The 26325-nt window shown below is 38.1% G+C and overlaps 2 protein-coding genes across 2 annotated transcripts in view; both read left to right on the top strand.

Annotated features, from left to right (window-relative positions):
• MTPN (myotrophin) overlaps positions 1–23268 on the top strand; it is a 48548-nt gene extending 25280 nt beyond the window's left edge. Inside the window, exons 3-4 of the mRNA XM_006145017.3 lie at positions 844–927; positions 20702–23268. Coding sequence (XP_006145079.1) covers positions 844–927; positions 20702–20788 — 171 coding nt within the window. The 3' untranslated portion in view covers positions 20789–23268. The remainder of the gene's footprint in view (positions 1–843; positions 928–20701) is intronic.
• On the top strand, positions 23142–23935 carry LOC102471513 (leucine zipper protein 6). The gene is given in 3 exon segments (XM_006172140.2): positions 23142–23156; positions 23241–23273; positions 23276–23935. Coding segments are annotated over 3 exon segments (180 nt in total). The 3' UTR covers positions 23408–23935.
• The last annotated feature ends 2390 nt before the right edge of the window (positions 23936–26325 follow it).

The following is a 26325-nucleotide window of genomic DNA, read 5'->3' as shown; positions in this document are numbered from 1 at the left end:
CTTCCACATGGCCGACCGTGGTTCGAGTCCCGAACCTGATGGCTTGCTTTCTCACTTTCCTTCTCTCTGTGTGTCTGTCTTTCTCTGGTCAATGAAAATAAATAAATGAATAAATAAAATTAAATAAAAAATTCTTTTTTAAAAATACATACTTAGGATTTTCACAAATAAGCCAAACAGACTGACTTTTAAGGTGATAAAACTGAAGATTAGGATGTTTCACTGCTAGCTGTTGCTTTTTAGGTTCTAAAACTTGGGAAGTTAGTAGTATCACAGGTAGTACGTGGCTGTCATGTAATGAAGCAGGACTGTACAGTCGCAGGATAAAATAATCAGTATTGTTTACAAAGGTAAGTGAGCAAGTAGTCAAATAGTCATCTGACCGTGGCTTTTTGTAACCTCTGCACTTCAGTTTCAGAAAATGTTTAAGTAGTCATGGCAGCAAGTTAGATGAACTGTTCCCATGTTCACATTCCAAGGAAACCATGTCACCTAACAGGCTTTTACCTCATCAGCTATTCTGCTCTGTCCTGGAGCACATTGGCATTTCTACAGTAATTTGGAATTAAGCATCAGGGAGACTAAATAACTAGCCACACAGTAAGTGGCAGAGCCAAGATTTGAGCTGAGGTTAAAGCCCTGCTCCCTCTACTTTACAGAGTCCCAACAGAGACATTTCTGGGCTTGGGCCCCGGTAGCTCTCAGAAACTAGATGTTTGTCTCTATGTAGAAAGCCAAACAGGTAAACATTGATTTTAATATATTCACAAGAGTTCCTTAATTAGATTTAGAAGGAAGAAATGAAAAATGGATAAGGTTATCTCTTTATTTATTATCTCATAGGCTCCAGATAAACATCATATTACTCCTCTTCTGTCTGCTGTCTATGAGGGTCATGTTTCCTGTGTGAAATTGCTTCTGTCAAAGGTGAGGCCATCGCTAATTTGTATTGCTTTTTTCATTACTGTTTAACAGTTGACACTAAGTATTTGATTATTCGTTCATTTGCATTCTATATGGGCAGGGACAGGAAATTAGAGACCATATCCATAATCAAGGGCTTGAACACAGTTTCTCAAAAGTAACTGGTTCACAAACTATTCATTAGCAGTTTGTGATGGGTCAGGAACTTGGGCTAGAATATTAATCAACAGTCTCCTTCAAGGAAATTTCATCATGAGACCAAAGTTGGCTGAAGTAAACATTGTACTTAGTGATATAGAGAATGTTGCCATGGACAAGTAACAGCATGCATACGGGTCCCAGGCTCACAGACCACACTGTGAGTAGCACTGGTTTGAAATTTGTGAGCTTCGTTTTCTGTGGCACATACTGAGCATGATTATTAGAGGTCGTTTGCTAGAAGTAAGGACTCTCCAGGTCATTAGTTTCTTGATGTGATTGAGATAGTAGAACATTTGCCTTTTCCGGTGTGTTTTTGTCTTCCCTATTATAAGCTCTTGGGTGGAGTTTAAAATCCAGCCTCCAGTATGAACCAGTTAGTTGGAACTATTCTAGCTATACTATCAATAGATAGAGCTTGCAAATACACGGAAGACCAGGAATCTGTAAAATACAGCTCTGATACTCATCCTACAGTTGTCATTTCATGGCTGTACTCTGGGAAGTGCTGTTTATATTCATTTGGGATCTCAAAACAAGCGCTGTTAAAATAAGCAAGGAAGAAATAGAAATTCAACGAGTAAATATTGGATATTTTGCCTCAGTGGCAGGCACATAATAAGTGCTCAATAAATAGTGGCTATTATTCTAACACAGGAATGAAGAGGATTCTATGTTTCATAAGGTCAGCTTCATTAAGATATGGGGAAAATTGGGAAAGAAGATGTATTTACCTCTTAGACAATTTATTTGACAACTCTTTGAAGATAGGGTTGTGAAAGACGTTAATTTAGGTCCTTTAAAACTAGGGGTTTTTTTTCTACCCATAACTTCACGTGAAACATCATTACTGGAATCCTTAAAGTGGTGTGTTTTATTTATTTATTTATGAATATAGCACTGGCAACTTTGAAATTGTGCTGATCATACTGAGATGAATGATGCATTTCTCCAAAAGGAAAAAAAAAAGAAGGGATAAATCATTCTTTGTCACCACAGTGGATCCATCTAGCATCTGTGACAGTGTTTGCTCACAAAGATTTTCACTCATTCTTTCTCCTTACTGTCAGTTCCTTCTCTAATGCCATGAAAAGATTTTAAAGTACCCTTGAAAAATTATCAGTAGATAATTGCATCTCTGGGGGAGTGTTTTTGCTTACTATAACAAAAACTAGTTGCTTTAGCCTACAAATATTGATTTGCAGTTTATGAAAGATTTATATAAAATTCCAATAATGTATTAGTGGAGCTCTGTGTATTATAAGTAACTAAACCCAGCCAACACAGACTTAAATAGTAAAAAGATCTTATTGACTCATGTAACATACAGCTGAGGCATAGCTTGACCCTGGGCTCATGCCACATGACCAGGATCTGACTTTTTTTTTTTTCCATCTGGCCCAGTCCTTTCTCAGTGTTGACTTCATTCCCATGACCTCAACCTGTCTGCCAGCAAAGTGGATAGTAAAGGAAGTGAATGATTCCTTCCTCATCCTTCCTTCCCCTTCTTTCCTTGACCTCACCAAGGAAATTTAGAAAAAACCTCTGTGGGATCCTTTTTAGTTTACAACTTTAGGACTTTGGTCATTTACTAATGAGTTGCCCAGCTGAAAGCATGCTCTTTCTTTTTAGTCATTAACTTGAACTACAAGTCAGGACAATTTTTCTTTCAATATGCCTCCTTCCTCTTAGGGAGAAAAAAAAAAAAAGACATAGTTATTCCTAAGCTAGAGAAAGCCTGAAGCATTGTTCTGTATTTCTTACTTATAAAATGTGATGCTCCAGGAAGTTAAGACCTTATGGTTGTAAGTTTCTGTTCTTAAAAGACTTTTTCTACATTGGGACCAGCAGATGGCGTAACGGTTATGTCACTGTACTCCCACGTAGTCAACCTCAATTGAAGTCCTAGACCCGGCAGCTTAAAACTCAAACCAGGTGCATGTGTGTGCATGCCCAAGATCACAAGAGGAGAATGGAGGAGAAAGGATTGCAGTATGGCCATCCTCCCTGGAGGGGTAATTTCTTGCTTTCTGTCTGGCGAGCACATGAGCCATATAGCATAAATCTCTCTTTTAAAAAAAAGTCTTTTCTACACTAAATGGATTCTTGGAAAGCCACCTTGATTTGCATGGTCAGTGGGCCCTGATACCTTATCCTAAAAGATTCTTTATAGGGACCAGCAGTTAGCGTAACGGCTATGTCGCTGGACTCCCACGTAGTCGACCGCAGTTTGAGTCTCAGACCCGGCGTCTTGAAACTCACGCCGGGCGTGTGTGCGTGCGTGCCCAAGATCCCGAGAGGAGAATGGAGGAGAAGGGATTGCGGCGTGGCCATCCCCCCTGGGGGGTGATTTCTCGCTGTCTCTATGTCTCTCTCTGTCTGTCTGGCGAGTGCACACACCCTATAGTGAAAACCTCTCAAAAAAAAAAAAAAAGATTTTTTATAAACATGTACTGTGTTGCTAAATACTGGTTGTGAGTTGTCTTAACTTTTTACCTATTTTATCTTTTCTTTTATTCCCATATCCTTCTTTTATTTGTCAGAGCCTTAATTTTTGTTGCCAAATAAGTGACATTCAGAGTTAGCTATATTTTTAGTAGATCAGTTATAATCATGCAGGGCTATAATTTGTTATATATAAAAGAAATGGAATTTTTTAGCTTTGTTGAAAGTAGCACAGTTAATTTTAGTTCTGCTTTTTCAAATTTAATTTGATTTCATTATTACATAAGCTTCCTTAATGGATACCCTATAGTTTTGTTAGCCAAATTTTCTTGGAAATTGATTATGTTCTTTCAGAAATCCTTAATTGCTAAAATAGAACTTTTCCAGTGCATCTCTTAAAAGTTACAGTCAGTATTTGTCTTAAGCCTGTTTGATCGCCAGGAAAGTCATGGTGTATTTTTCTATGCAAAAATGCTTCATGATTTTCCTGATGATCTAATCGTTGATTCTTTTATCAGAAGTAGAATTCTTAGGATTATATTTTTGAAGGACTTAAGAACTTTTATAGACTATGGATATTTCTAATGTTATCTAGCTTGGATATCACTAGCATAAGAAAAGAGGCAAAATTAGAGTATAGTATAACTCAATATGATGACTACCCATGGAGGGAAAATCACAAAAACAAAGAAGATTGCTAGAATATTTCAAGTCAGCTGTATGCAATATGCTGTATCACTTATAATTTACTGTCAACCCAAATACATAGGTACTGTTATCTACATTTTATAGATAGGAAACCATTTGTCTCAGGGAGGTCTAGTTGCCCAAAGATCAAATAGAGTATAATTGAATCAAGATTTATTCTAAGTGTCTGGTTCAACCACTCATGTTCTTGATCGTACTTAAGATTGCCTTTCAGGATTAACTGGTGACATTAGTTACGAGAACTGGAACACGTACCTATCTGCAGATAAAAATGATACACAGCTGGATTTTAATTGTTGGGCTGATAAATGAGCGCATGTAGAGATGGACAGAGGTGGAACTTCCATTCAAGACCAAGGTGTGGTACACGCTGTGGTACCCTTTTCGCCCTCGGTGACAAAAAGGTATTTTTAAAATGAATGAGTCAGTGTCTATTTTGGATAAAGAAGAGGTTCATTAGACAAGACATTTTAATAAATCCTTGAAAGACAGAAAGCAGGTAGGGATAGAGTCAAAGAAGGAAATCTCCCCAACTGCAAGCAGGTGAGCACTGTTGCAAAACGTAAGAGCTGGCCTGAAGCTGCTCTGAGCCCAGAGATGCCCAGTACCCTGAGGAACAAATGGAGTGATAACTTGGGTGCTCTTCAAGAAAAAAGCAAGCTAGGGAACCAGCAGTTAGCGTAATGGCTATATCGCTGGATTCCCACGTAGTTGACCACGGTTCGCGTCCCAGACCCGGTGGCTTAGAACTCACGCCGGGCGCATGTACGTGTGTACCCAAGATCCTGAGAGGAGAATGGAGGAGAAGGGATTGCAGCATGACCATCCCCCCTGGGGGGTGATTTCTCGCTTTCTGTCTCTATGTCTCTCTCTGTCTGGTGAGCACACGCGCCCTATAGCAAAAAAACTCTCAAAAAAAAAAAAAAGAAAAGAAAAGAAAAGAAAAAAGCAAGCTAGCAAAATTAAATCCAAACAGGAAGACAGTGAGAGGCAAGAAGGAATCATGCACAATAACTTAAGTATGTGCATAAATCTAAACAAATATTAAAGTATAAAACAAAGGCCAGCATTTTTAAATGTAAGCCAGCACTGAAGATTTGGCAAATAATAACAGTGACAAGGGGATGATCAAGGCTCTTGATATTTCGACCAAACCAGAATAGAGAACATGAGAAACAGTAAAACCAGCAAGAAGAAACGAGGGAAAGGAGGAACTGAAACAGGTGAAATACTGGCTGGTCCAAGAAGCATCTTGAGAAATTTAGCAGAAACAGAGGAATAAGAATGAAAAGGAAGCTCTGAAGTGAGTGTGTTTTTACACGCTCAGACTCTGACAGAGAAGGGACAGCTGAAAGGCACAGCAATCAGTGTAAGGGCCAAGCCTAGTGTAAACTTTGGCCTGTTTTTATCAAAGCACGAACAGTCACACTGTGACCATGTGTCATTTATAATTATAATTATCCTATTTGAACAAGGTTCCCCTTTTTTAGCCCTAAAAAAAAAAAAAAAAGCTTAACCAAGAAACTTTTTTTTTAATAAATGTGTTACTTAGAAGGTATAAAAATAGCCCCTAGTTCAGAGGTTGGCACACTATCTTAAAGGATCAGTTGTGTCTTGCAGACCACATGGTTGCTGTCACAGCTTTGCCATTGTACCTGTAAAACTGCTATATATGATGCATAAATGAATGGACACAGCTGCATTCCAGTAAAATGTACTAATTTACAAAAGTAAGCCTCTGAGCCATAGTTTGCCAGCCCCTGTTCTAGCTCCCAAATAATTTGGAATTTATGGTGTATATCATTTTAAAACCCTAATCCCAGGGACCAGCAGATTGCATAATGATTTCATCACTGGACTCCCACATAGTTTACTATCATTCTCAGACCCTGCGGTTTAAAAATCTCAGGCCGGGTGCTTGTGTGTATGTGCCCAAAATCCTGAGAGGAGAATGGAGGAGAAGAGATTACAGCGTGGCCATCCCCCTGGGATCTGAATTGTCACTTTCTGTCTCTCTGATGAGTACATGTGCCCTATTGCAAAATTTTATCTGGAAAAAGTTAAAAAAAAAAAAAAAACAAAAACATAAACCTCATGGTGAGATAATCCTTCCTGAGTAATTCAAGGTGAGTATATGTCATTCTGGATGCTCTTATTAGACAGCTGGCACTTAACTTGTTGAAAAGCTGTATTAATGTAACCAAACAAGAGCTTATAGGACAGTGATCTGGGATTTTTTTTTTCTGAACTGATCTTTTACGTTAAAAATCTCAAATACCTGAGAAATACTAGTAGTGCATGAACATATTATTTAGAAGGTTAATCATGAAATTTTTTTTTTTGAGAGGTTTTTGCTATAGGGCGCATGTGCTCACCAGAAAGAGACAGAGACAGAAAGTGAGAAATCACCCCCCAGGGGGGATGGCCATGCCACAATCCCTTCTCCTCTATTCTCCTCTCGGGATCTTAGGCATGCATGCACACGCACCCGGCATGAGTTGAAGCGACCAGGTCCAGGACTCAAACCACAGTTGACTACATGGGAGTTCAGCAACATGGCCATTACACCAACTGCTATTCCCATGAAATAATATTTTTTAACTATAATATAGTTAGCTGGTGAACTTTCATAAGTTTGTTTAGAATTCATTTAGTTTTCACAGTTGCATATAATTTGCTATCTTAATCTGTCAATAGTTTTGTGGTTAAAAAACCAGTTCTCTAAGTGAAATGGTAGTACTTTACCTGAAGCATTAATATATTATCATGTTGGACATTTCTTATCTTTATTATATCTAATTTTTGAGGGGGGGAGGTTTTCGCTGTAGGGTGCGTGCACTCGCCAGACAGACAGAGAGAGACATAGAGACAGAAAGCGAGAAATCACCCCCCAGGGGGAATGGTCACGCTGCAATCCCTTCTCCATTCTCCTCTTGGGATCTTGGGCACACACGCACACGCGCCCGGCGTGAGTTTTAAGCCACTGGGTCCGGGATGCGAACCGCGGTCGACTATGTGGGAGTCCAGCGACATAGCCATTATGCTAACTGCTGGTTCCCTTATCTTTATTATATCGCATAATTTCTATTTTAGTATTTATTGTAATTCCTTAACATTTATGTAATTTATAATAGAGAATATTAAGCAGTCTAATATTTCTGCTAATCTTTCCTAATCCTAAAGAAAACCATTTCTGAATTATCTACTATAGGGTATTGTGGAAACATAAATATTTACTTCTATTATCAGTCTTTTAAAGATGTTACATTTGCCACAATTTAGAATTTAGACCAATAAGCTTTCAGTCATTTACCTTAGTGTGTATTTACACCCCATCTCTTATATGGTGTGTGTGTATATATATATATATATATATACATACTGATTAAAAGTACCTTCTCAACCTCCTGTAGGAATTAGGAATTCTTCTAAGTAAATAGAAAAAGTTGTACTCCAACATGAATCAGAATTCTCATGAACTGAACATTCAGTGAAAGTTTAAAAACATTAAAACTGTTTCATTCTTCAGTGACAAAAATAAACAGGCAGAATACGTAATTTGTTACTATAATAAATCATCATTCTATTACTAGAGATACTTAACATACTAAAGCTAGATTTGAGAGGAATAACTCCAAAAGAAACTTTGCTTTTTTGTTTTCCTTTTTTTCTCTGCTTCACTGCAGCAGTTAACAAATTTATCTTCAGGAAGTCTGTTCTAATGTTACAACAACATAAAAATATGTAACCACTGTTATTGTGCAATCTAAATGTTAGTGAGTGACTCATAGCTCTCTCAGACCACTCCACAGTTAACTGTTCTGTTTGTTGAATAGGATGAGAGTGAGATATCAAACAAAGCGTTACTAAGCTACCTTTCTTAAGTTCGTATATTAGACTTTTTCAATCCATTCATCTGTTCATGGACATTTGGGTTGTACATTTGGACTGTACTCAGCAGTTGTAAATAACACCACAGTAAACATGGATGTGCGAGTGTTTTTTCCAACTGAGTGTGTTCTTATCCTTTGGTTGATACTCAGGGGTGGAATTGCTGGATCATATGGTGTTCTATTTGTAGATCTTTGAGGAACCTTTATGTCATTCTCCACAATGGCTGTTCTAATCTGCACTCCTTCCAGCAGTGTAGAAGAATTCCCTTTTCACCACACCCTTGCCAGCACTTACCATTTTTTATTTTTTTAATCTTAACCATTCTGACTGGGGTTAGGTGATATCTCTTTGTAGTTTTGACTTTGACTGGACAGTTTATTAATGCTAGGAAAACTAATTTTGTATGCTGTTACGATATATAGTGATTAATGTAAAATAGTCCATTTTTTAAGAAGAAGAATGTTTAGTGTTGTATATGCACAATTGCTATAGATAGTGAAATATACCAAAAATCAGTCTGCTGGGAAAACTCTCTGACAGATAACATTGACATTTTGATAAATGTATTTTCTGTGCTTTATTTTCATAATCAAGTAGGCAGTTAATAATAAATAGAATAATAAATAAATAAAGCTGATTACTTTTCTCAAATGCCAGCATTGTTGAATCTTCAAGGAAGTGTCTAGTACAGATTTTGCTGCTTGAATTGAGAATCAAAGGTGTATGATACAGGGTTCTTCCAAAAGTTTGTGGAAAAATGGAATTAAAATATGCATTTATTTTGATACAAAAAATTTCGAAATCCACAGTGTTTTCATAATGCACATTTTCCACACACTTTTTGAAGACTGCACATATAAGGGCTGCCTTCCACACACTACCTACATCCAATAAAATCTAAATAGCTACACATATTATCTGAAGCACACGTTTTGTGATTATTTTGGGGGGAGAAGGAGACCTCCAAACTTCTGTTCCATATAATATGGAAAAGTATTGCTTCAAAAAATTATTAAAGGGACCAGCAGATGCATAATGGTTATGTTTCTGGACTCACACATACTCGACCACAGTTCTAGTCCTGGACCATGTGTCTTAAAACTCACTCTGGGTACGTGTGCATGAGTGTCCAAAATGAGAGGAGAGTGGAAGAGAAGGGATTGCTGCATGGCCATCCCCTTTGGGGGATGATTTCTCACTCACTCTCTCTGGCCAGTGTACGTGCCCTATAGCAAAAATCTCTCTTAAAATAAAAAGATGTTTAAGACTAGTGACCCTCAAAGAACTCAGCGGTGCCTTTCTGAGTTGCTTTAAGAAATTGCATCATATAGGGTCTACCAGAATGATAGAAATACAACGTTTACCTCATTAGTAACTGAACAATCACTGTTTTGGTCCGTTTCATAAATCTCATAAACAAGTACACTCAAATGTAAGCTCATTATTTTTATCAAGTTAGCTCTCAGACTGTCATACCTCATTATTTTACTGTTAGTGATGTATGTAATGTGATGCCACCTGTCCCCAAGTAGAGTTCTCAGTTTTTCATTCTAGCTTTGTGGCTTTGAGCAAATTCCTTAATATATCAGCCTAAGTTTTCTTCTTCGATAGCAGTGGTCTGGTGCCTATCACCTAGGGTCGATAGGATAAAATAACTTAGTTACATGACATTTCATATGTGCAAGTACTATTCTAAGTACTTTTTGTACATTAACCCATCATGACAGTAATCCTAAAACTAGTTATGATTTTTAGTCCCCATTTTATTTGGGGGAGAACTGAGGTACAGAGCAGTTAGGAAATTTGCCCAGAATCACACAGCTTGCAATTCAGATTCAGTTATTCTGGTTCTAGGGCTTGTGTCTGAAACCACTGCATTTCTTACTATAGCCAAGTAATTAAATGAGGTATGGGATAAGCCATTTGCTGCAACTCCCAGCATGTCATAAATTCTAGTAAATAATACTTCTCAGAAAAGAGAAGACTTGATGCAGATGGGATTCTCTGAAAAAAACAAGCTTTATGAAAATAACTTTATGTTAGAATAAACTCTTTCATCTAAAAGTTATAATGCACTCATCACATAAGTAATGTAAGAGCTCAATATCTGAACACCCTTAGAGATGAAGAATTTCAAGGCCCATTTGTACTTTCCCCCATCATCATATTTCTGCAATGAAATTTTTCTGAAACCTTGAAGTGATTTCTCTCTTCTTGCTAAATATGATTGTAGTAGAGATGTTAAAATTGTATCTTAACAAGAGGTGAAATAAGAACAAATCCAAGACCATTATACATGCAACTGAAAATGAACCATGGTCACTGTGCCCAGATAAGAAATGAAGTGTAAAATGTGTCTTCATTGTTCATAAATGTGTGTGGGCCTCATTTGTTTTTTCGTCTATGAGAAAGTAGGGATGGCTATTTGGAATACTTTTTTAAATGTGTGACTCCTGAAAGTTAGGTCATAAGGATTAAATTTTTTAAAACGTGAAAGAGGTGAGATAAGACTTAGCCCACAAGGTATATTAAAGTTTTCAGCTCACCCCATGGTTCATTTAGACATTCCTGGTTGCATAGTTAGCACGTTGTTAGATAAGCAGAACAGTATAGGTGGAAGAGCTTGCCGATGAAATCAGAAATGGTAGATTTAAAGCCTGGTTCTGTAACTTAATAGCCAGAAACTCACTTGATATTTGAACTCAGTGGGACTAATAGTATTCAGACCTTGGGATTATTCTGGACATTGAAGAAGGTAATTGTCTATTTTTAGTACTTGCCATGCTGATATATTTGCAAATGAGACCCTTTTCTCTGTTGCAGTTAGACTGTGAAAATATGTGAACTAGTCTCTCATTCTCCTTAATGTCCTAGAACAATGGTCAACACACTTTTTCTGTGAAAGGCCAGATAGTAAATATATGGGGCTTGGCATACCCCATATATTGTTACAACTGCTCATCTTTACCATCATAATACAAAAGCAATCATAAGCAACGGGCAAATTAATGAACATGGTAGAAATTTTTTCCCCAAAACTACATCTGGCATTGTTTAATAGAAACCCAGTAAATGCTTATTGATTCAGCTTGTGTGTTGGATGTCTGTGAAAGTGTTCTCTACCTTCTGAGTGCTCAATAGACGGCACATATGCACCCTACAAAGATCTTCATTTTAGAAGAGGCACCAATAAATTGTGAGTGTCTAAAGTTAATAAATGTTAAAATCTGGGTTTTGTCCTAACATTTTTGGAGAAAAGGACATAAGTAATTTTCAACTAAAGATAGCATAGAACACAAGGAGGCTGTTGTTTCCATAATTTCCTGACAGACCTTGAGCCACTTTCTTAATCTTTTTGAGCTTAAGAACCTTTGTCTATAACAGAGTTAGCAATGCTGCATCACGGGGCTGCTGTAAGAAAGAAATACGATTACGTGTCTGTAGTTTGATGATAACTCAAAACTGCTACAAATATTAGGGACATTAACACTCACTGCATTTTATGTTATAATAGATGTTGTGGGATATCCAAAAATTGTCCTGTGTGTCCTGTGTGAACATGTACATTCAGTGTGAACCAGTAACGGAAATTACATAGTGTGTACATAGGTAATAATTATAGGTGATCTGAATACTTTTCTAATGTCACTAAAAATCGAATCCAGTTTTAGTAGTCACCAACATTGAGTTTTATCTGTAAGTGTTATAGTAACAGTAATATTTAAGTATATAATCAACAATCAAAAGTTCTCATATTCTCGGCATTTATCATAGTACCATGGGTTGCAAACAGATGCCCCAAATCATAAGATAATGGAATTCTTCATAAGCATAGCACAGCTTCTCAAGACTTCTAAAATGGTTATAATTGATTCAAAATGAATATTTTTCAGCATTCTTTTGTTTTGTTTTAGAAAGAGAAATTTTTGCTATAGAGCACATGCACGCACCAGAGAGACAGAAAGCGAGAAATCCCCTTCCAGGGGAGATGGCCACGCCTCAATCTCTTCTCCTCCATTCTCCTCTCGGGATCTTGGGCATGCATGTACACACGCCCAGTGTGAGTTTTAAGCCACCAGGTCCAGGACTCAAACTAAGGTCAACTATGTGGGAGTCCAGCAACATAGGCATTACACCATCCGGTCCTGCAGCATTCTTTTTAAAAGTGATAAATAGTGGTACATCTTACACAGAATGGTAGAGTGTTATTTTTCCTTTTAATTTGGACTTGCGCTCACTCAGATAGGATTTATATTACTAAATATGCATTTATACTGTGACCGTAATGTAAGTTTTTTCACCTATTTAACAAATACATGTTGACCATCTACTGTATACCAGGCACTACCCATGTGTTGAAAGTGTAGAGATGGCTGCCCTCATGCACAGCCTGATTTTTTTTTTTTTGAGAGGTTTTTGCTGTAGGGCGCATGCACTCGCCAGACAGAGAGACATAGAGACAGAAAGCGAGAAATCACCCCCCAGGGGGGATGGTCACACCGCAATCCCTTCTCCTCCATTCTCCTCTCAGGATCTTGGGCCCGCACGCACACAAGCCCGGCGTGAGTTCTAAGCAACCAGATCCGGGACGCAAAATGCGGTCGACTACGTGGGAGTCCAGCGACATAGCCATTGCACTAACTGCTGGTTCCCGCACAGCTTGATTTTGAGCAGACAGGAGTGTCAGTGGATTACAGGCTGTGGTAAGTGCTGTTAAGAGGTGGAGATCAGCTTTGAGTAACAGGAACCGCCTACTAACATGGTTCTAAAGAAAGTAGCTCACAAGGAGACAGCAATCTAAATCAAGTTCCCCTGGGCATTGTGTCTATGTTTGGGACAGGGAGAAGGGAAAAGAGCTGCAGCTTTATTGGAAAAGGAAAGCCCTCGACAGATGAAAATTGCATCAGATGGTCCCTTGTAGCTTTAAAGGAATCTAGATTCAATCTCTTTTCAACTTCTGGAACAGAGGAAAGCAAGGAATGGGCTTAGGCGAGCCCATCTGAGGTATCTACCTCAGTGTGAACAGCAAAGTGCCAAGGGCACACAGGATGGGGCAGCCAACTGCCTGGGAAATTCCAGAAGGATTTCATAGAGAATGTAACAATTGAAGAGAGTTAATGGGTGCTGAAAGGGAAAGAACAAGGAATTTCTTTGTTCCTTTACATTTTGTAGAGTCCTTATGGATATTTAATATCAAATAAAAGGAAGTACACTGTGTTTTCTCTAAATAAGGAGCTGTATGGGTGCACAAGATAAACAAGTCCTCTGCCCTTGGAGGCCACATTTTCTAGAGGGAAAGACAACAGACAAATAAATAAATGGAATTCCATTTCAGGTAGTAAGTACTGTAAAGAAAATACCTTTGTAAGGATAAAAACTTAACTATTTTGGGTGAAAAAATTCTCAAGGGTATATACTTTTCTCTTAAGTAGAATAATTGAGACATGATTTAACTTTTACGTGAAAACATACTATTGGCATCAAACTCCCTAGAATCTGTTGAAGAGTTGGGGTTATTTGTCTTATACTTGATAACTAGTTGATTGCTAAGTGTTAGTGGTAGTTCTGTTTCTTTCTTGCTTGGTCATGTCAGGTTCTCATCAGATGTTAACTGCTGTTGGTGTGACTATCTCTCCTTAACTGTTTTGTTTGTGATTTTATTTGGACTGAGAAAATCCATACTTGAATTATTCTGAGGACCCCAGCATTCCTCTATGGAATGATAAAGAGTTTGGGTCCCCTTATTAAACTGTTTCAGTGGTTTAAAAGCTTTAAATTCACTTTCTAGTTCAGATCAATATAAGTTTGCTGGAACCAGACCTGATAAGTATCTGGAAACATTTAAATGTTTCTTGAATTGGCTTTAATTCTCTATTGCAATTTAGTCCTTTCAGGCATTCATTTTGTGTTCTGAATAGTTTTCTAAAGCAAATAGATTATTCCAGACTGTAGTTGCTAAATTTTTTCCTAAAGTAGTTGGTTGTAGTCTAAGGTTGAAATACAGCCTTAAACCAAACCTTATATAGAAATGTCCACAAAGAGTCTGTGCATATGTGTCTGTCTGTACATACTAATGCATAGATACATGCATAGATATTCATGAGTATGTATGTATAGCCCCTTGTACTTTTTAAAATTAAATTTATAAATTTTGCATCGAAACAAAGGAGCTTGAAACACTGACTGGTGATCAGTATAATATATCTTAACCGCTAAGCCTTTTGTCGAGATACCAAATAACCTCAATACAAGTATAGGAGTTTCATTCTTAAAATGTTACTAGTCCAGTTGTCTTAACTTATTTCTCCACATTAAGAACTGATGTTATCGGACCCAGAGGTAGCATGGTGGTTACAGACACTGGACTCCCATGTGACCATCCACGGTTCGAGTCCCAGACCTGGCAACTTACTTTCTTACTTCCCCCTCCTTCTCTGTCTCCCACACACACATGCCCTATAGTAAAAATTAAAAGTAATAATAAAGTAAGTAATTCCTTTAAAAAAAATGAACTGATGGTATAAAGTAGAATTTGACTATCTAACGTAGGAAGTAGCAGACGGTAACAAGCAAGTAAAGAAATATTGTTTCGTGCTTGCTTATCTTTCATGCCAGATTTAAACTGTTCATGGGCAATGACAACATGACTTGAAATTTTCTTCAGCATTTCCCATAGCCTGCCACATACTATCAAATAGCCAATAAATTATTTATAGTGCCTTAAAATTTTTTACTCTTAGAAGGACTGATAGCAAATCTGTCTATTTGGGCTCCTTCAGCTTGGCCATAGCAATTTTTTCCTCAAGAAAATTTGCTCACCTGAATCATGCTCTACATATAGACAAATGAACTTAATCCTGATTCTAATCAGATACCAAAACTGAAGGATCCTCAATGTTGAGATTACCTGAAAATAAGTAAACATTTTATATGATGGACCACACTTTTAATAGAAATGCCTTGTTGATCTACTCACAGTACTTTGTTTTCAATGAGTAATACTGTGATTTTTTTTTCTTTATTATGTATGTTTAGTCCCTTTCTACATCAGTTGCAAATATTTATTGATTTCCTGTTTTTATTGGCCCTGTGCAAGGCCTTGGAAATGCAAAAACTGACTAATAAGCTTGTTTCTTGCCATCAACATAATCTAATAAAGGAAGACAAATATGTAAAATAAGTGCATTGAAGCATTATGATTGGTGCACCAGGAGTTATATGTTCAATAGTAGCATCCTGAAGGAAGAAGTAAAGCGTGATCTTGAGAGTCAAGGGGATACTGTTATAAATAAGGATGTCATCACAATTCCAGGTACCACAGATGTCGCTTAATAAAACAGTTGGCAGTTGAGCTAAACCGCAATGTAGGATAGAAAAGATTTAACAAGAACTATGACTAGAGATGTAGATAATAAGCAAATTATGCTTTTATGTGTCGTGTTATTTATCTTTATTTTCTTTGGTGTGGATGCCATTACAGACTTCCAGGTTGGTGAATAGCATGATCAGACTTGCATATTAGGAACATCACCCAACACATACACAGAGTGTGAACTGGAAGGGTATAAGAAGTTAAAAAAAGAAAGAAAGAAAGAAAGAGAAAGAAAGAGAGAAAGAGAGAGAGAAAGAAAGAGAAGAGAAGAGAAGAGAAGAGAAGAGAAGAGAAGAGAAGAGAAGAGAAAATAGGAAACTACTGCATCAGTATGTTTATGTGAATATTCGGAACTAAAAAATAAGAGTATCAATGGGGAAGCAAGGACAGATGGGAAATGTTAAGAACACTAAAGAGTAAAGTGTTAAGACTTGGCAATTGATTATGTGGGAAAGAAATAGGACCTGCGTAGTGTCTTCACATTTCCTGGAACATGGTAGTATTCTTCACCATGACAGAATACTGAAAAAGGAACAAATTTGTAGGAAAAGATTACAGGTTCATTTTAGGAGAGGTTGAATTAGAGGTATTTGTGGAATTTAAAGTAAAGTCTCAGAGCCAATATATATATACATGAGCTTGAAGTTCAAGAATCATGTTCAGGATAAAGATAAAGATTGGATAATGGATGAGGATCAGGGAAAAGCATCATACTGAGCAGGTCATGAAAACTGCGAAAGACCAGAATGGGAGGAGCGGGGAACCACCAACGTACAGGACCACCAGAAAGTGAGGGGACAGTGGAAGGAGTGGGTACAAGAGGAAGGAGAGGTAGACTGAAGAGACTAGGTCTTAAGAGTTTAGGCTAAAAAGGATTAGAAATATGACTGTCATCACTGTTCAGATACCATAAATGTTGATTGAATTTGGCATTTAGAAGACATTAGTAACTTATTCTATCTTCAGAATGGTCTAGGTCACTTTGCAAACATGCTGTGTCTGCTGGTCCCTCTTCCTTTCAGGAGAAACCTGGGTTATGGCTGTGCACATGACAGCCTAGCTAGTCCTTGTATTAATATCTCAGCTTCCCTTGCATAAAGTATGGTCGTGTATCTTAAGTTAGAGCTAATGGGGTGTGCACAAGATATGCATCACTTCCATACTGTCGCCCAACATAGGAAGCCACTTCCTGTAGACTTTTCTCCAGCCAGCAGGCTGGAAGCAGAGACAGAGGTGGGCTGGCTTCACTTAATAGGATGAGGAGAGAACCCGTGGGAGAGTAACAAAACGGAAGGAATTTAGATCTTTAGATGACCTTATGAGGCAGGGCCACTCTACCAGACTTAAAACTACACTGTCCCATGATAGAAAACTGAGTTAACTTATATAGTTTGATCTGTGGTGTTTTATGTTCTCTTTGTTACAGTGATTTATCCTAATAATAAATAGTTCACAGTTTGTTATTTGTAAGTGAATGAACAGGCCTGAGGAAAATTCAGCTTGATACTGTGGGTGTTACCTCTTGATTCTGTGATACAGGATTATGTGTCACATTTGTTATCACAGGGTTGTTGTAACAGAACAGAAAAATTAATCCTGGTAATCTACAAGGTGCCACAGTGAGCAGTGTTCACCTAGAAATAATTTAAACATTGCTTACATGGTTACAATATAAAACTCATCAATACAACACAGACTAGACCGGGTTCTACAGACCAGAATGTAACCGTTAACCTTGACAGATCAGAGAGGTAGCAGGTTAGAAAGTGGAGAGTGATGGGAAGGCAGAGAGAGCATCTATTTTTTTTTCTTTTTTTCAGGGCTTTTGACATAGGATGTAAGCGCTTGCAGGAGGGAGACAAACGGAAAGTGAGAAGTCACCCCACCCCACCCCACCCCCAGGGGGAGATAGCCAGGCCCCAATTCCGTCTCCATTCTTCTGGGATTTGGGGCATAATGCACACATGCCTAGCATGATTTTTAAACCGCCAGGTCCAGGACTTGAACCTCAGTCGGCCATGTGGGAGTCCAGTGCCTTAACCACCACACTACCTGCTGGCTCTAAGAAAGTATCTTATAAAATTATGAGAGATGCAATATTGTCAAAATTGATGAACAAGAAATTAACATTTAAATTTATAGAGAAGCAAAATGATTTCATAAGAAACTGGGAGGGTCTGAGTAAGGGAGGTAGTGGTGAAGCAGAAGCCTTGTTTATGTATCAGGATATCAGAAGGTAAGCTCTAATGTTATTAGTTCCTACAGTAGCATGAGTAGATTCAAAGTGTGAGTAGACGCAAAGCTATGAAAATAATCACTAGAACTAAAGACAGTTACAAATCGTTTCCCCAAGGAAAAGATGGAGCCAGGTATACCTCAGTTCTGGCATTAATTGAATCTAGTACCAAAAGAAAAAAAAATCATTTTCTTTTAATATACAAGTTGACAAAATTGATTCATCTCTTTTCAGCTTGACTCTGTTAGATTTATGCTTAAGTAGTTCATCCTTGTTGATGCCTCTTACAAGATGCTGATTTCATTTTTGAATTGTTAACACCATCATTATGAAATGTCTCCCTTTGTCTCTACTTATATTTATCTTAAAGTTTCTTTTGCCTGATGTAAATATAGTCACTCTAGTTTCCTTGTGGTTACTCATTTTTAAAAGAAACACATATTAGAACAAAATGGAACATAGAAACTAAATTTTTAATACTAGAGTAGAATTAGGAGTTTTCAGGACGAGCAGTTGGTGTAATGGCTATGTCGCTAGACACCCATGTAGCCGACCGGAATTCGAGTCCAGGACCCGGTGGCTTTAAACTCACGCTGGGCACATGTGCGTGCGTGCCCAAGATCCCGAGAGGAGAATGGAGGAGAAGGGATTGTAGCATGGCCATCCCCCCTGGGGGGTGATTTCTCACTTTCTGTCTGTCTCTATGGCAAGTGCACATGCCCTATAGCAAAAGCTTCTCAAAAAAAAAAAAAAAGGAGTTTTGTGTTTTTCTGCGTATTCTGAATTTTTTGTTGTAAGTTTGTATTATAATAGGAAAAAGGGTGATTTGTATATACTTTTAAAATACTTTATCAGCTACATTTTTTTTTGGTTGCAAATAATTTTCAGAAATTTATTTCAACAAGTAAAAAAGGAGTTTTGAAAAGGTACCAGACTAGTCAATAGGAAAGGTGGAGCCCAGGCTGAAAAGAGATGGAAGTTGTGGTGACTGCAGGGTGGGTGGCAGGAGCTTGTCAGCTTGTTTCACCTGGGTGATACCACAGGGCTAAATCCACTCTAACTTCTTGCATTCTATCTCCATCTCTGCAATAAAGATAAACTGTAGGAGCAAGTATTCTGCCTGAGTTACATGAAGCTTTGACATTGAGAGTGCCTGACACCTTGATTTGTAGTCTCTCAGTTCACGCAATAGGGACAGATGATTCCCCAAAATGATATTAGGGTGATGTTATCAAAAGAAGAGAAATAAATTCTGGTAGCTAAAAAACAACAGGTGTTCACTACGGTATAACTTTTTGCTCATGCAGAATTAGTTTATAGTGCTAGCTATAAAGAAAAAGCAGCCACCAAAATAAACAAGAATTAGTTTTGAATACAGTGATCTCAGTTTTCAACATTACATATAGTGCAGGATTCGTGCATTGAATTGAAATTCTCCCATTTCTCTCCTACTGGACTATAGGTTTCTGGTCTTCCATTAAATAGTTCAATTCAGTTAGAAAATGAGGAAATGGAGACTTGAGGAGGGTTTTGTGGTAACTTAACATGTCCTAGAGTGTGTGTCATTTCCTCCTCCCTGGAATACCTGACAAGCTTGGATCTTGTCAAGATGCATCTCAAGCATAACCTCATCCAGGAAGACTGTCCCTTATGCCATGGGCCACTCAGGCTGTGTACAGTACTGTTAACTGTTCTCTTCCCACTGTGTTAGAAGAGTTGCTTTGTCACCCACGAGCCAGAATGGCAGATTCTCTCTTGTTTTTCTTGGTTTCTCCGATCTCTTACATGGTATCTCCACATCAAATATTGAGTAAATATTTGTTGAATGGGTGAATAGATGAATTTGCCAGAGAAAGAGGATAAGGCATTAGAGCCCAACATGTGTAAAGGCATGACACTGGACCTGTTCAGTACCTGGTGAGTATACTGTAGGTTAGAGCACAGAAAGAGTAGCAGTAAGAAAGACTAGTACATAAAGGACCATTTATGTTCAGTTTAGATAGTTCTGTGGGCTTGAGGAACTAGCAGAAGAATGAGTGAGATTTGGAAAAGGAGCAGGGCAGGACACTAGAGGCTGTGTGGGAACAGACTGTTGGGGCTGAAGCTAGCGTGGAGAACCCTCAGGTGGTAGAACAGTGTTGTCTCAGCATTTAAATGTTCAGAGCTGGACTGGAAGCATATCCAACTACCATGAACTAGGCCCTTTGTCTAGGTGCCAGAGACACACTCATGAGTAATATGGACAGAAGTGCTGCTCCCATGGAACTTCCACGCTAGACAGATAAAACAGCATACAGACCACGGAGGTATAAGTACATGTTCTCGCTGTGAAAATGCCATGTTGCGGGTAAAATGTTCCAGGAGAGTACAGCCCAGGTTAAGCATACGGAACAGTCTGCTCTCTGCACTGAAGCTTCCCTAGAATGTAGAAGGAAACCTTACAGCCCACATCACAGTCATTTAATGACCAGTACTGTGTACATCCCTAATGGAGTGATACTCAGACTCTACAGAGGGGGCTGCATAGAAGGAAAAAACAGTTTGTCACAGCATACTTTGTTTAGCAAGTGACTTTTTTCTTCTTTTGTAGTGCCACATACGTGTTCTCCTGATTTTAATATTTCCTAAGGCTTAATGGAGTAAATAAATATGAGAGTATAATTAAAAGCCAGTCATTGCTTATGTTACTAGCAAGTTGTGTTTGTGGCTTATTCTGGTGTCTGAAAAACAATGGCATTTTTGCAGTTTAATCCATAATCTTGCCAATGTTTTTGTTGTTTGTTGTTCTGTAATGGAATAGACTCAGTCATTAAAGGACTTTTTAATTCTTGATGTAGACATTGGCCTCTGTCGTGCAATCTAATCTTACATCTCTTCTCGGTGATGGGCCCATTTGATGCTGAAGGCTTTTCCTATCTTTCCAGGGTGCTGACAAGACTGTGAAAGGTCCAGATGGACTGACCGCCTTCGAAGCCACGGACAACCAGGCAATCAAAGCTCTTCTCCAGTGATGGCTGGATGGACTGATAACTCGGGAAGAACGACTCTCCTGTGGCCTCACACTGCTGCCTGTCTGTCTGTCACTCTCTATCTGCCAGCTTCTTCAGCTAAATACTTTAAGAGGGGTGAGGGGAGAGAAACTCATAACAAATCAGACTACCAGAAAAAAAAGTTTTGGAAGAGGGGGAAAAGGCCATGATCAGGCTTTTACTGGGATTCCTGATCAAGGCAACCTCTTTTCCATTTCTGATAAAACGTACAGCTTATACCCAAGGGAGAGGAAAGACAAAACATACTGGTAACATTTGACCCTTTCAGCTCCCTAGCTCACTTACTAATTAGATTGTGTCGAAGGTCTGATTATACAAAGGCCAACTCTGCATATTTGGTAGCCCTAGCTGTGTGAGCAGTAGCGGCTGCTGCCATGTAAACTTAGGGTGCTGAGATAAGCAATCAGCTATAGCCTTCTGCCTTAAGAATGCACTCTACTGGGGACTTCCTGGCATAGTTAAGAGCGCTGCCTGTGGTTGGTGACCAAATCTTTCCTCAGTGACTTCAGCTTTATGTGAAAGCTCAGTTAAGGTGAGGAGGGGCCCACTCCTAAATTGCTGGATGACTGAACTTTGGATTTTCTCTTCCCTTTCACATGAATTTCATGTCTCTTTAGATAAGACTGACTAGTTTTATTTATAAAATCTTAAATTTTGGAGGTCTAAAGGAGAAATCATTCCAGTATGCATATTTTTTTCTCCTCTAGATTCAGATATTTATGTAACATTGAAACACTTTCAAACACTTGCTGGTAGTAAAAGGGGATTAAAAATAGAATCATAGCCATAAGCCTGTTAGTCTCACATAAAAAGAGAGAACAGCTGTCTTAGTACCTATGGATTTCTTCATTTGCTGTTTGAATGGATTGACTTTGGTTGTGTTTGGAGAATCAAGGATTATTTTTGGATTGCCTCTCTCAGACCCATCTTGGATGCTGATTACATACTGCACCAAAGGTAAAACTGGGGTGAGATTTACTATTTAGATTAATTTAATCCCATCCCTTCGAAAATCTTGTTACCAAATTTGTTACCAGGTTTCCCCGATTTATTGATAGGCTTCTGCTGAACATATGCTAACCCACCTGCATAATATATTTTTATTTCTTCTACAACTCATGCATTGCATAAAGCATGACAACTTCAAAATAGATTCTGTGTTGTTAGAATACAGTGCCCTCAAATGGTGGTGTAATGACCTGAAGAAATTTAAGACACATCTTTCAAATGTTCATTTCATGTGCAGTACAGTTAATTAAATCATTTAATAACTTTGATACCTTGCATCCAAAATAATAAGTCTTTCAACTTGCCATCCATATAAACTTACTAAAAATATTCGGGTTTTTCCTTGGCCAAGTCATGCAATAATTGAATGTACCTCAAATTTGTAAAGGGGGCAGGGTAAGTTAGGGACTTATATTCAGATTGTGGATAAGAAGGAATTAAAGGTATTTTAAGGCAATGTAGCATTTTACAGCAGGATCAAACTATTACCAAGAATAGCTCAGCTATTAAGTTTTATTGACTGGTTTCTGGTTGGTTGGTTGGTTGGTTGGTTGTGTGTGTGTGTGTGTGTGTGTGTGTGTGTATTTCCCCCATAGACCTTTTTTTTAATCCTATGACTTTTTCACTTATAACTAGCCTAACCCTCTAATTTTCCTACATCCAAGAAAACAATCATAAAGTAGTGGTTTAAACATATTATCAACTAATTCTGCTGTCTTAATGCAATCTATTAGAGTTGGATCAAAAGTCAGTAATCAGTACTTTATCACATCACTAAACTAAAATATGGAGATATCCTTACTGAAAATGGAGGGCACTTTATCAGTCTACAAGTATCAACATAGTGCAACAGAGTGTTTTAATATCTTTGTTTTCACCTCTTGGCATAATGTTATTTAAAAGGCTTGAATTTTGCCCTTTACACGATTTTTATCTTTACTTTAAAAGTGTTTTGTTGTAGTTGGCTATTGCAGAGAGTGCATTGTCCTATCATTCCTAAACCTGGCCTGCTTTTACGGTCTTTACGGTATAGAAACCATGTGATTCTTTGTACAGTTTATCCTGACGTTCCTTGTAATGCAGTAGAGGCTATTTCGCCTTCCCTCCTTTCTTAGCCATTTTGTAAACCCCATAATTATGAAACGATTGCTTGAGAAAATAACATGTAAACATAGATAGAATAGACTGACCAAGATGGTTTACAATTTTTTTTTAAACTAGGTTATTTATAATGTACTTCTGAACCACTTGGCAGAGATATTCACAACACTTAATGTTCATCTTTTGAGTAAAGGAAGCTAAAACCATGACTGCTTTTTTGGTACTTCATGCATTTGCAAAAGGTTTTGTTCTCCGCTGAAGTAATAGTTAACATCTCAGAAAAAAAATCTTGCATGTTCTGTAGTTTTGTATTAAATCAGTCATTTTGTATGCACTATATATCAAATACAGACAGGTGTTATGCCTGTTGACAGTAGTGTACTAACGAATTCCCCTTTGCAGCTTCAGACCGATGTCTGTAGACGTATAGTGCAAATGCGGTGCCCAGCTATCCGTGTGTTCTGTGGATAGCTCACCTTTCTAGGCCTAGCTGGTCACAGCAGAAAGGTAGGGAGGTAGATGCATTGTATAGAAGCTGCAAACAAGTAGGTCCTTTATTCATTGTTTTTCTTTCCCCAAATAATGCATTTTAAATTTGTATGTACCTATTTGAATTTTTTTTTCCTAAAACTTAAACTGAGCTGCTGTTTTCTTCCATGCAATATTGTATACTCAATTGTGTATAGAAGAAGCTGGTGAGAGTGCCCTCCTACATAAATAAGCAATTGCAGTGTTTTGCATGCAAATTTTAAAAAATTAAATTGTCCTCTGATTCTATTTTGTAAATGGAGAAACAATCATATCTTTCTAAGCAGTAATGGAGGAAGACTAGTGCTTTGTGCATTTTGATATATTTGAGTTCATTTTTCCACAATGTCATACTTTTTGACACAATTGGGTTTCTCATACGTATCCTAGTTCATGTACATCCGAATGCTAAATACTGTGTTTAAGTTCTGTGTTGCAAGAACAAATGGAATAAACTTGAATTGTGCTACAGCTAACGTGCCAGCCACATTTTTCTCCTTCAGTTACTGTTACTTTCCTTTTCCAGTCTCCATACCTATACCAGAACCCGATCGACTCAAACTGTTAATGAAGCTAAATTAACTTATTCTGCTTCTAGAAAAAAATGTAGAAAATAAAACATATCAAAGATTTCATTCAAATAACCCATACTAGATATTGAAAGGTTTTGCTTTGTATTAGTCTCCTGTTATAAATTGTTTGACTATAAATGTTCAGTAACCCTCCTGGCTGACCTGTATTTTTTATTTTTCTTTCTTTATATTCATCACCCTCATACTATCCAACTAACTGTTTTATCTTTCAGGTCAGTTATCTTCCCCAGGTACTAGCCAAATCATCACACATCAGCCAGGGGATATTTTCCTTCAAGGCTTTCACTTGATTAAATATAGCTACTGATTTGAGAAGAAAATTTGCCATCAGCTTTAATAGTACGTGATACACAGTAGACATTCATTGTATTTATTGTGAACTATTGTACAGTCAGATGTGACAGCAGCTTTGATTCAGTAAATCTCATCTGAGAAAATGCTGAGTCTAGAACCATGAGGCTACCTGATCGTCAGTGTCGTCATATGTTCGCCAGGCAGACTCATAAGTATGCGTGATATTGTAAAACCCAGATTAATGAGGTGAAGGCACCACAGAGTCACCAAGGTTTGAAGAAATGCTGCCCATAGGGTCAAGTGCAGGTCACAGCCATTGTGACATGTACTGGAGCACAGCTGTAAATGGCATAGCAAAACAAAGGACTGTCCACCACCCCCAGCAACTTCTGTGTATTTAGCAGCTGCAGCAACAAGGATAGTCTAATTTACATGGTTTGGCTACAACAGTGAGTCACATGTCTGGCATAGGAATAGTGTCTTGTCACACAAAGGAAAATAATTCATCGACAATTCCTAGCCACTAGATGTCGGTTTTGAGCGTACTACTGGATAACTTAAAAACAATTTTAAGCTGTGTCTATGGTTTTCCTAGCTAGTCTGAAAATGCAGTACGTATCTGTCTCTGTACGTCCTGATATCTGATAGTTTTGTGTGTGCCTGCACATGCGCTGCGACAAGCTACCAAATCTGTTGCTCTTGCCTGTCATTTGCTAGTCAGACTTCAGTAAGCTTGAACATACTCAGATCTAAATTAGTTTATGTTAATTTTCCAATTAAAAGTTCTTGAAATTATTTCATAAGACTGGGCCTGGAAACATTTTTATGTGCCCATTCTTATAAAAAAAAAAATAAGGCAGAGTTTTATGATGTTTTGGTGTTTGTATGAGAATTTACTGTGATCTGGGCACCATTCTAAGTACCTTATGTGAACTAAATCATTCGATCTTCCCGATAACCCTATGAGGTAGGACTATAGTCCCTATTTTCAGATAAGGAAACTAAAGCCTAGAGAACTGAAGTAACTTGCCGGTGGTCACACAGCTAGTTAGTAGTAGAGCCAAGCAGTCTGACTCTGAAGTATGTGCTTCCTGCACCTACATTACATTGCCTACCCACCTTGCACTGGACCAACTCAAAGCATTTTATTCTATGAACATAGCTTTTCCTAAGACTCTTAAAAAGATACTTAGAAAGCATTTTATGATTTTTTAAAAGTAGAAGAAAAAGATTAATGTAGCATGCATTAGTTAATCCCCTCCCATGATGAAATCAGATTCTACAAACACCATTTCGTTTCAGATCTGCAAAATAGCAGTGCTTGACTGTGATAACAATTCTTTTGGCAGCTTACAAACTTATGATGGAATCAAGAATTGGCAAATTATGGCATATAGGCAAAATCTGTCCTGGTGCCTAGTTTTGTAAATAAAGTTTTATTGGCACACAGCCATGCCCATTCACTTATGTATTGTTTAGCACTGCTTCCACACTTCAGCCGGAGGGGCGAGTAGTTGTCAGCAGGAGGGGTGAGTAGTTGCAGGATTCATTAAGTCCAAAGACTTACTATCTGGCCCTTCACAGAAGTTTGCCAAACACAGATGTAGAGGTTTAGGTGACATAGGTTGAGAAATACTGTTTAAAGATATGAGAAATACTCTCTAAGATGAGTCAGCACTTAGTTATAGAGGGATTAGCAAAGCCATGGAGGAATGTAATGAGTTACAAAGCCAAGTTTCTAAATAGTGCACCTGCCTTTAAACCTGTGATAGATTGTTCCAACACTGAGTCCCAGTGGATCATGGCCTACCCCTGTGTGTATCCTTGCTTAGTCATTTGCAACACTGGCTCTTGAAGTTAGCCAGGTGACTTGCTTGGCTCAAATGGGATATCAGACATGAAACCAGCAGAAGTTTGACAAGTGCCTCCTCACTTGGCTGGCCTAATGGAAAGTGACTGAAGTCATACTGCAGG

This window comes from Tupaia chinensis, unplaced genomic scaffold (genome assembly GCF_000334495.1).
Source record: "Tupaia chinensis unplaced genomic scaffold, TupChi_1.0 Scaffold000140_1, whole genome shotgun sequence".
Lineage (NCBI taxonomy): Eukaryota > Metazoa > Chordata > Mammalia > Scandentia > Tupaiidae > Tupaia > Tupaia belangeri.
The sequence above is the reverse complement of the archived record's forward strand: the minus strand, read 5'-3'. Positions and strand labels throughout refer to the sequence as shown.